The sequence below is a fragment of the Cygnus atratus genome, chromosome 20 (assembly GCF_013377495.2).
Source record: "Cygnus atratus isolate AKBS03 ecotype Queensland, Australia chromosome 20, CAtr_DNAZoo_HiC_assembly, whole genome shotgun sequence".
In the NCBI taxonomy this organism is placed as follows: Eukaryota; Metazoa; Chordata; class Aves; order Anseriformes; family Anatidae; genus Cygnus; species Cygnus atratus.
The window spans coordinates 8,120,021-8,130,421 of NC_066381.1; the positions used below are offsets into that span (position 1 = coordinate 8,120,021).

A 10,401-nucleotide genomic window follows, 5' to 3' on the forward strand; every position below is an offset into this window, starting at 1 on the left:
TTTCCGTCCTGCCCTCCCTTAACTGTGGCTAAAGCAGATACTGTTCCTCAGGGGTATTTCCCCTCCATCAGCACATTTGATACATAAACACTAGGAAATGAACTCCTAAGCCACGCAGCCTCTAAAAGTGCCCGGTGTGCTGACATACTATCCAGTATGGTTTACTAAAGCACAGAAACAACAGAAGAAACTTTCTCAGTCCATCAGGTCAATTTGAGGAACACCGGCCTTGTTCATACAAAGCAAATATGGCACCAAACATGTGGAAGCTTTTTTATGTAATTGAGAAACTTTATATCTGCCAGAGAGCAGGTACAATAAGCATACTAGAAACTTAAAAGCTTTTTTTGTTGAGAGGGAAGTCTTTTTTTACCATAGGTGTCACAAAAAAGGTACCAGCAAATATTGTGCTTAACCCTGATAATGGTGTGGTCTTGCACAATTAATTTGACTTCTTTACAAGAGAATATAGGTATGAGAATGAGTATACTTATTCATACATTGTTGTAATTTCAAAATACGTTGTAACACATAAACACACAAGATCAAAAAGTGCTTTTACAGCTTATGTGCAGAACATCCTTTGCTAATACAGCACAGGGGCTCTGTTTTCTGACTGCATTTTGTTGTCTTATTGTCATAAAAACAGATCAGCTTAATTAAGGCTCAAAAATAGTTTATTAATGGCACTTTAATATAATCCATTCTGAATTTTTCATTTCAGTAGTTGCCTAAAGCAATTTATGTAACTGAATCTACTGAATGATTCCAGGTTCAGTCAGCAGCTCTAGATGAGATGTTTCAGCAAACTGAAGATATTACATATCGATACCACAAAGCAGCCTTGCTGCTGGAAGGACTGACTAAAATACTGCAAGACCCTGCAGATATAGAAAATGTACACAAGTGTAAGTTTATGCTGAATGATGAAAATATCGAAAATTATACAGAATTTAATTATAACACTGAATTCATCACTTTTTTCCTGTTTTTGACCTTTCTGTTTTCAGATAAGTCTAGCATCGAGCGAAGGCTTTCTGCACTTTGCTATAGCACAGTGGCTGTATATGAGCAGTAGGAATATCCCAAGGACCAGATGGTGTGAACATAAGGGACCACTTCAGTGATACTGCACTTTTTCACTACAGCTTAATTGTTGTCCTTGTTCTGCCCCACGTGGAAGATGATTCTTACATTTCTGTGGTGACTACCAAAGAAACAGCAGCATACTCAAAGAGGAGAAATTCCAAAAGTACATTTGTAGAAAACTTGCCTTACAGATCCAGCAGCTCCTTTTTCTTCCTAGCAACAGAATTTAAAAGAATCTGTCTTCACATTTCAAACAGATCCTTGTACGTGTGTTTTGACTTGAATGATCAGGGTTTTTTTTCCTCATGAGGTCTATAGAGACTGGATCCTTCTGCATCAGGTACAAAAAGACATTTCCCTCAGAAGAGTCCCTCAAAAGTTTGTGGAAAAAAAAGTTTTAAAATAGTCAGTAAAATGTATCTGACTGAATCTGGGAAGCCCTAACCATGTGCAAGTGCTGTTCAAAGCTTTTGGGGTTAAGCTGGCTTGTATCTGAGCTTGCATGTTGTAAACATGGCTCAGCTTGTCTTGTGAAGGGATGGTGAGAAAGTGTTCTTTTATTGGGGGGGAAAATGGTAATGGAAGAAATTGCGCTCCATCTGTGCAAAATCCTCAGTGGGTTTTCAGCTGATGTGGATACAATTTGAAGATCTTCTTCCAAAACACTTTGTTTTGCACTAATTTACTAAAGCAACTGTATATTCATTTTTGAAGAACTATATTAAAAAAAAAAAAGAGAGAGAGAAGGCACAATGGACTTGGCTGAATTTCATTTCAGTGTACATAAAATTCTTTCCAGAATTTCAAATGTAGCTTCTAGAAGACTTTCAAACAAACTGTAAAAACTTGTATTCATGTGAACCTTTCCATTTTATACCTATTTGTCTAATACTTGAGTAACTACTGCTCTGGACTTTCTCAGTGATAGCAATGTTGAGTTGCTGGTTGTTTGCTTTTTATATAGATTTGGTTGCATCTTTTGTTGTGCATGCGAAATGTGCATTAATGCCTGCAGTCTCTAGGGGTGTAATGACAGTTCTCAGTAGTCTTGCTTCTTGGGCAGTATTACAAGAAATACTGTAAACTGAGAGGTTCTGCAAGGAACCACGCAAAACCAGAAAATAATGTTGGGATTTGAGATGCTGATAAATTGATGTAGAATATCTACACAGTGTGTGTGAAGAATCAGGATTATTTTGTGTGCATTTTGGGGGAGAGGTGGGAAGCTTCATTTAGCCTTATAGGCATTATCATTTCAAGCATCCCATGAGATTATCAGGACAGCGATTTGCAAAGTATTTAAGCAGATCAGCTTCTCTGGAAATGGTTCCTTTACTTTATTTTTGGGACTTTTTTGTTACTCAACTGCTTGAATACTTGAATAAACCATTCTCCAGGACAAAATCATTTTAATCCTCTTAAACACAGTGGTCTGAACTATTTGACAAAGTTGTACAGGGCTTACACATCAAAATACTCTTTCAGTGTTCGGATAACCATGTGTTTCCTTTACTTTGACAGAGTAATGTACTTTTTACCTTATTTATCTGTATGAAATTCCAACAGTTAATTTGAAAGTGTTTGTTTATATAATGTTTGTATTTTTAGGTCTTTAATACGGTGTTTCTACCTCTCCTTTGTAATTGCATGCATTATTCTTGAAACTAGGTAATAACTCACTGAACTGTTGTGTAATAGCCTTTTTATTATGGCCTGTATAAATGTATATTAAGGTAAAATAAATACTGACACTAGAAGTGTTTCTATGGTAAAGTCGAGTTTGTGTGTGTCTGTAACCAAAGATCAGTGGTGTTAATTCGGGGGGGGAACAAAACCAACGGTCTGTACTTGGCTCATTAAATCAATTGCTGAATGTTGCCTGGAAGCTGAATCTACTTGGGTCAAGAGATGCTCACCTCATGGCGATGGGGCAATGAGCTCATTATCTCTGGATAACCCTGGCACAAAGTGTCCCCGAGTTTGTTTTCAGTTGCTTTGGGAAAACAGTTTACCTTGCTTTGTTGTTTGTCGTGAGGTTTTTTGTTTGTGGGGTTTGGTGGTGGTTGGTTTTTTGTCTTGTTTTTTTGTTTGTGTTTTTTTTTTAAAACAGCTTTGAAAACAAATATGTTAAGTAGGTTCTTAGGTAACAGTTGTACATTCTTTCAGCAAGGTGCTTGTTTGTTGCCTCTAGCAAAGAGGAGCTGACTGGGCTGCCAAAACAGCACGTATAGAACTAAAAATAAATAAATAGTGATAGAAAAAAAAATCGCAGTAAGTTACAATTTCTGTCCAAGCCTTACAAAAAGCAGGTTTCCTCCAGCTTGTAGCTAATATCCTCTCCCCAGCTGAGGTGTGCTGTGATAGCTGGTATACAGCTGTTGTATTTCTTAGTTGTACTATCATTTTTTTCCATTTTATTAAAAAAATAAAACCTGCGCTTATGACTGGCACATAATAAAAGATGAGGAGTGAGTGAGCAGGGAATGCTAATGAAATATCTGAACATGAATCTAGGAACACAGTGAAAGCCTTAACGCACAAGTCTAGGAGATAGTTCTTGGGAAAAGCAGCCTCATGATTTTTTTATTGGTTTTCTTTTTTTTCCCCTCAGGATTCGAGTTCATTCTCCTCACTCCTGCCAGTGAGACTACAGCTGTGCAAACAGGAGAAGAAAAGGGCTATTCTTGCTCGCTGTCTTCAGCAGGAGGCCAATGCTCATGGCCTGTCTTTCTGCATAAGCTCATTCCAAAGAGATCCTGAAGCTGTCCTCTGTCTTCAGCTCTCCACACTGAACAGCAGGTGCTTGTTTTTTTTTTTGTTGTTGTTGTTGTTGTTGTTTTTTGTTGTTGTTTTTTAGCCTTTTGAAAGATAGAACTTGAAAGGAGATACTTGATGTACCGCTTTTCTAGTTCAACTCTAGCATCTACTCGAGAGCGCCATGTTCTTCTGTACTTCCATATTTTCACTTTCTCCATAATGTGTACAATTGACTGAGAAATCTAAAATGTAGCTTGATTCTGACGTTTGCTGCTTTTTATATGCAAGAAGACTAATTCTTGACCTTTCCTCTGATACAGAGGATGAAATCTAGTTGATGTAACTCACAGCTGATCTATTACAAATTACTTAAGAAACATTTTTCAGTTGAGATGTGAGTTGTTGGTCCTGGGACTCGCTAGGTTCTGCATTGCTCTTGCTACTTTATCCAGCAACATCAAGATATTCCTGTTGTCACCTTATGGGTTCAGAGGCAGTAATTGTTGTGATCCATTGGTACCACAGCACTGTGCAGTGTACAGTCCAGGGGCACTGAAAAGGGAAGCTTTCTCCTTCCTGTAGATCAAGTAAAGCTGGACACTTGGTTTCAGAGCTTGTTGAGGCTTTGAAATTCAGACAGGCTGACTTGTGATCTGGCTTGTGACCTGCCTCTTGTTTGACTCATGCTGCTTCTTCTGTTTTTGTTTGTTTGGTTTGATTGTTTTTTAATTTTGATCCTTTGACTTTTTGTCATCTGCTCTGAACTCTGCTTGTCACTGACTTTTTTTTTGGCTGTCTAACCTGAGCCATAACCCTCGCTGTGGCTTTCTAATATAACTGCATGCTTTGCTCCTCCTTTCTGTAGGTCAGCGAAGTATATCTCAGTAACTCCTCTCTTGAAGTCTTTCAGTCGGTTGGAGCCCGGTCTCCCTAACTCTTGGCACTGCTGCTTTGGACAAACACCTTTTCAATAGCCTTTTGTATGTGGCAGGCTCCCCCCTCCTCTTTAGCTGAAAGCAAACTAAATGCCAGTGGTGCTGTTGAGTCTGGTTGCAGTCTTCGTGCCAATCATTTTCATTGTTTCTTTGTGGCTCTTTCACATTTTCCGTGCTCCAGCTATGTCTACAACGCAGCCCACAGACCGCGGCTTTGTACTGCAGAGTATCTTGTTCTTGCAAATGTGAGATCAGCCTCAGCTTTCAAAACAAGTGATGCCATAAATGAACTGAGCCGCATTTATTCTTGTAGGTTCCTTAAAGCTACTCCCTGTTGTTAATTTTCTGCACCCGCTTTTCTGATGGAGTGCTATTTGGGCTTTTGTATCTGCCTGGCTTGTTGTGCCACTGCCCAGATTAGGTGATTTAGGAGTAAACACTTGGAGCCGTACACAGGATACGCGTTTAAGCAGAAATTTAGGATTGCCAGCCTGGCTAAAAACTTGGTTATGTCCGGGTGGCGTGTGAGCTGTGTGTGTATGTATAGAATAGCTGCGTTATTTGGTGGACTCTTGAAAGCAAATACCGCATATCTTATCCTGTAAGGCGAAGTCCTCCTTCACCAGGCTCTACTGGCTGCTGTTGGGGGCGGGAATTAACCGCGGTGCCTTGCTTAGAGCTGACTCCAGGAGGGGACCTGGAGCGAGAGGCTGCTAGGCAAGGAGGGAAGAGAAGAGGGGCGGCAGCAGCTCAGATTCTCAATCAACATCTCCTGCCGCTCTGCGCCAAGTCCTGGCGATCAGAGCACCTCCCGCACTGCTTAGCTCCCGCTTCTCCTGGCGGTAATGACTTCCCCATAAATAGTTCCCTCCTTCATTGTTCCTTAGTGGCCGAATAAAAATAGAAAACGCTGTCAGCTCCGAGGCGGAAGGAGCACGCTGAGACCCACGCGTCTCGCTGCTGCCTCCTGGGGCATTTCCCCCCTCCTCCTCCTCCGCACCCCGGACTTCTCGGGAACCGGGGGGGGACTTTGCCCTTGCCCCAGGGCTGCCAGCCTCGCCCAGCGGCTGCCGGCCTCCAGGCGGGGTCTCCGCCTTCGTCCAGCCGGGCACAGCCCGCGGGGAGCCGGCACCGGCAGCACCGGAGGCCGGGCCCCAACCGGCAGCCGCTGGGGGCGCTGCCCCTGCGCCCCCTCCTTCGGGGCCTTTTCCCGCGAGTTTGACCCTCTGGCCCCGCCCCCATGCACTTGGCCCCGCCCCCCAAGCCCCGCCCGCTGCTTCCATTCCCCTGGGAGCGGGGAGCGGCTCCGCGCCTGGCCGGTCCCGCACACTTGGGGGTGTCGGGGGCTCGCAGGCGCACGCGGGCAGGCTCCGGTTCCCCGCAGCGCCCAGCGGGCATGGAGGGGATGCAGCAGGTGGTGGGGCGGGCCGGGGCGGCCTTCAGCTCGGGACGGTGCCGCCCGCTGGAGTTCAGGATGCGGCAGCTGAAGAACCTGGAGCGGATGGTGCGGGAGAAGGAGAAGGAGGTCCTGGCGGCCCTGCAGTCGGATCTGCGCGAGGTCTGTGGGCAGGGGCGGTTGCCAGCTGGGGGAAAAGCGAAACCCCCCGGGTTTTATCCTACTCATTGAATCGCGAAACAGCTTGGGCTGGAAGGGGCCTTAAAGATCATCCAGCTCCGACCCCCTGCCGTGGGCAGGGTAGCACCCACGGGATCAGGATGGGCAGGACCCACCCGGCCTGGCCTTGAATGGCGCTTGTGCGGCTGGGTGAGCTCCGTGGCCACCCCTGGGTGCAGGAGGTGGGTGTCCATTGTCAGCACCCTCAGTGAGCTGCCTGTCATTGCAGTGTGGGCGCAACACGTACAGCCACGAGGTCATGGGTGTGCTGGGGAAGCTGGCCCTGGCCATGGAGAGTCTGCCGTCCCGGGCAGCCCCTCAGCCGGTGAAGAAGAACCTACTGACAAGGCGTACGTCTACCCCAAGCCGCTGGGGGTGGTGCTGGTGATCGGGGCCTGGAACTACCCCTTCATGCTGGTCGTGCAGCTGCTGATCGGGGCCATCGCAGCAGGTGGGGACCTGCATGTGGCCTGGGTCTGTGTGGGGGCTGTGGGAGGTGAGAAGGGTGTAAGGACTGAGCAGCCGTGCTGGGTTTGTCTCCCAGGCAATGCAGTGGTGGTGAAGCTGTCAGAGGTCAGTGAGCACACATCCCAGCTGGTGGCAGATCTCCTCCCTCAGTACCTGGACCAGGTGAGTGTCGCTCTGCATAGCACGCGTTGTTCCACGCCATCTCGTGGCTGCTCCAGTGCAGCTGCTCCAGGCCAGTGGAACCCCAACATGCTTGTATACCCCCAGGAGCTGTAGCACTGTCTGACATCCATTGCCCTGTTCCAGTGAGGCTGTTCCACTTACAGCATGGCTCTGCTGTACGATTCGCTCTCAGGAACTAATACGTTCTCTAGGTGGGGAGAGAGAGCTGAGGAAGGGGAGAGCCTGGTGCCGTAGGCTTCAAAGTGTGGAAGCAGCTCCGCAGCCTAACTCAGCCCTGGCCGCCAACTCTTTCTTTCTCATTTCTGTGGGGCAGTGTGATAAGTGGAGTTTCATGTTAATAGAAGGAGCAGAGCTTGCAGACTAGCCCACAAGCGAGTCTGCCTTGTGGAGAGCTGCTCACTAGATGTAATTCATTTGAGTCAGGATCGATATAAGGCTGTCACTTGTCCCCGCAGGAGCTGTACCCGGTGGTCACAGGAGGAGTGCCTGAGACAACGGAGCTGCTGATGCAGAGATTCGACCACATCCTCTACACCGGGAACAGCGCCGTGGGCAAAATCGTGATGGCAGCGGCTGCCAAGCACCTGACGCCCGTCACCCTGGAGCTGGGTGGGAAGAGCCCCTGCTGCATCGACAAGGACTGCGACCTGGCTGTCACCTGCAGGTCGGGCTGTCACAGGCCCAGGGCAGGGGCTGAACAGTGGGGATGGGGATGGTGAACATGTCTGGGCCGCTGTGGGCCCATGGGTAACGGTGTGGTGGTGCTGGGGGCTGGAAGGGGCTGAGTCTCCCTCTTGCTGCAGGCGGATAGCATGGGGGAAGTACATGAACTGTGGGCAAACCTGCCTTGCCCCGGACTATGTCCTGTGCGAGCCGTCCATCCAGAGCCAGGTGGTGGAGTACATTAAGGCGCCTCTGCAGGTGAGCGCGGAGGCTCTCGTGCTGTGGCTGCTGTCCCAGGCATTGGGCCCTGTTGGCCACTGTTTGTGGGAGGATTGTCGCGTTTGTGTCCTGTGGGTCAGACGTATCCCCAGACAGAGTTGCCAGAGCCCCCCAGGCACATACTGCAGCGCTCAGGAGCTGTATGGCATTGTGAAACAGAGGGGTGGATAAAAGGCTGAATTTCCTGCTTGGGATCTAGCTCGCCATGCAGCTGTAGGTGATCCTAGGGACTTCTAAAGTTTTGCTTTGGAGGAGAGTTCCTGTGTTTCCAGCTTTTCCTTTTCAGTTAGTGTTGTGTGGAGAGGGCTTGTCTGAGGTGTCAGACAGAGAAAGTGAAAGCGAGGGCCCGTTGGTCTCTGCTGGGCCTTTGTAACGTTGTTGTTGTCATTTTTTCTTCTGTCAGATAATCAAGAGAGTCATCTCAGAAACCTCCAGTAGGGGTGTTACTGGAAATTATGTCATCATGCATTACTTGCTCTCAAGTTTACCCTTTGGTGGTGTCGGTAAGTTTCTGGGGCTCCTTAAGCGTTGTGCCTTGCTGCTTCTTGTGCCATGGCACTGCAGTGGTTGGCTTGCGCCCGGGTACTCCTGCGCCTGTCACATGTGAAGGACCTCTGTATAGTAGGTCTCAACAACAACAACAAATTCTACAAGTCTCTTAGGAGCGGGGAAATATGAGAGAATAAGAGAGGAAAATATGTTTGGTATGTGTTGTTGGGAGTATTGAAGCATTTAGCATAGACTAATGTGAAAGGTGTTTTCAAACCATTAGTTGCAACCAGGGTGATCAGCAGTAACTGCTGGAGGGAGGGTGCAGACGGACACCTTACAGACTGGGAAGTTCTGTGGAGAGGAAGGACACATCCTCCCTGCAGGAATGTAGGGAAAAGTTATGTTTTAAAACTGCAGCAAGCAGAAATGCGGGTAGGTAACTTGCACTGCAGCTGGCAAGCAATGGAAGCTTTCCTGTGTTTCTGCTTGCCGTGCTGGTGGCCACAAGTAGCCAAAGGCTTGGCCTGCCAAGCCTGTGGTGTGACCTGGCTGGGTTGTGTGTCCCAGGGAACAGCGGGATGGGCGCCTACCACGGCAAGCACAGCTTTGAGACCTTCTCCCACCACCGTGCCTGCTTGATCAAGGACCTGAAGATGGAGGGTATGAACAAATTCCGGTACCCGCCTGGCAGCCAGAAGAAGCTGGATTGGACCAAGTTCTTCATTTTGAAGCGGTTTAACAAGGTCCGAGTTGGATTGTCATTGAAGTGATTATTGTGAATTTCATGTTTGTGGCTCATTAGATACGAAAGATACCACATGAAGGAGATGAACATTTATTGCATCTTTGCAGTCAGCAGGGTTATTAATAAGGCCCCTTTTTGCCGCATCTTTTCAGACAAAGTTTCTGCTAGTTTGAAATGGAATTGATATTCATCAGAAGTGCCTGACATCTTTCTTGTATTATACTGGAAAATGTGAATCTTGATCGGGATGTTTACCTGTTCATGTAATACCTAAACAGACGGGGTAGATTTGTCATTTAACCAACTAATGAATTTCATAATATTTTCTATATAAAATAGAAAGAGAACAAGTGGCTCAAAGGGGAATAAAGCTATTACATTGGGTGTTTTTTTTCGCTTATGCTAGTACTGCAGGGATGCAAGTCGGCATTATTTGTTTAGAAATGCGTGTCACCAGGGAAGTTCTCACCCAGCGCCACTCCGGGGTGACTCAGCTGATGTTTTGCAACACTTAAAGCAACCTCAGCTTGTTTCTGGTCCATAGCTGGCTAAAAGATGTCCCTGCCAAGGATGAGGGGCCATCTCCCAGGCTGGCATCACGGTGCTGCTCTGTCATTCCTGTCAATACAGAGGAGCCTCAGGTTTCTGTGAAAGCCAGGCCCGGTAGCAGTCTCCTGGCCCCAGGATGAGACGCAGCTGGGATGTTTGCCTGCTCTGTGTGCTGCCAAGCACAAGCAGCACTGCAGTGGCATGGAAATCCTCTGGCTGAAGGGTGAGAATTTTCAAGCAGGAGAGCAGACTCTGGAAATCAGCCACTGTGGAAAGCACGGGTAAGTAACGGTCTCGATGTTCCTGCAGCCATCCTCTTGTGGGTGTGCTGACTGCAGAGGATGCGTTGCAGCGCTGACACCCAGGACACAATGTGATACTCCAAGAGTTCACAGACTCTTCCTCTAGCTGCAGTAGCATGAGCCCCTTGTCTAATTTTCGTTGGACTCTCAGGCAGCATGGCATGCGGACAGAGCTTCGACATAACCTGTGTGCAAGCATGTTAAATAGGATAAAGGAGAGCGTGTTAACAAGGTGATGCTCCTATGAGAAAAGTTCCCGCTTTTCCTCCTTGTGTCGTCTTGAGTGTGAACTCAGCTCCTTTTCATGTATCACAGTGCAAGGGA

General features: G+C 47.3%; 2 protein-coding genes across 2 annotated transcripts in view; both read left to right on the plus strand.

Moving 5' to 3' along the window:
* Positions 1–2,859, plus strand: part of ULK2 (unc-51 like autophagy activating kinase 2) — a 39,777-nt gene extending 36,918 nt beyond the window's left edge. The window contains exons 27-28 of the mRNA XM_035560876.2: positions 773–908; positions 1,011–2,859. Coding sequence (XP_035416769.1) covers positions 773–908; positions 1,011–1,078 — 204 coding nt within the window. The 3' untranslated portion in view covers positions 1,079–2,859. The remainder of the gene's footprint in view (positions 1–772; positions 909–1,010) is intronic.
* Positions 2,860–6,064: 3,205 nt separating this feature from the next.
* On the plus strand, positions 6,065–9,610 carry LOC118255053 (aldehyde dehydrogenase family 3 member A2-like). The gene is given in 8 exon segments (XM_035560964.2): positions 6,065–6,339; positions 6,626–6,731; positions 6,734–6,847; positions 6,941–7,026; positions 7,503–7,711; positions 7,851–7,968; positions 8,393–8,492; positions 9,049–9,610. Coding segments are annotated over 8 exon segments (1,098 nt in total). The 5' UTR covers positions 6,065–6,177; the 3' UTR covers positions 9,252–9,610.
* The last annotated feature ends 791 nt before the right edge of the window (positions 9,611–10,401 follow it).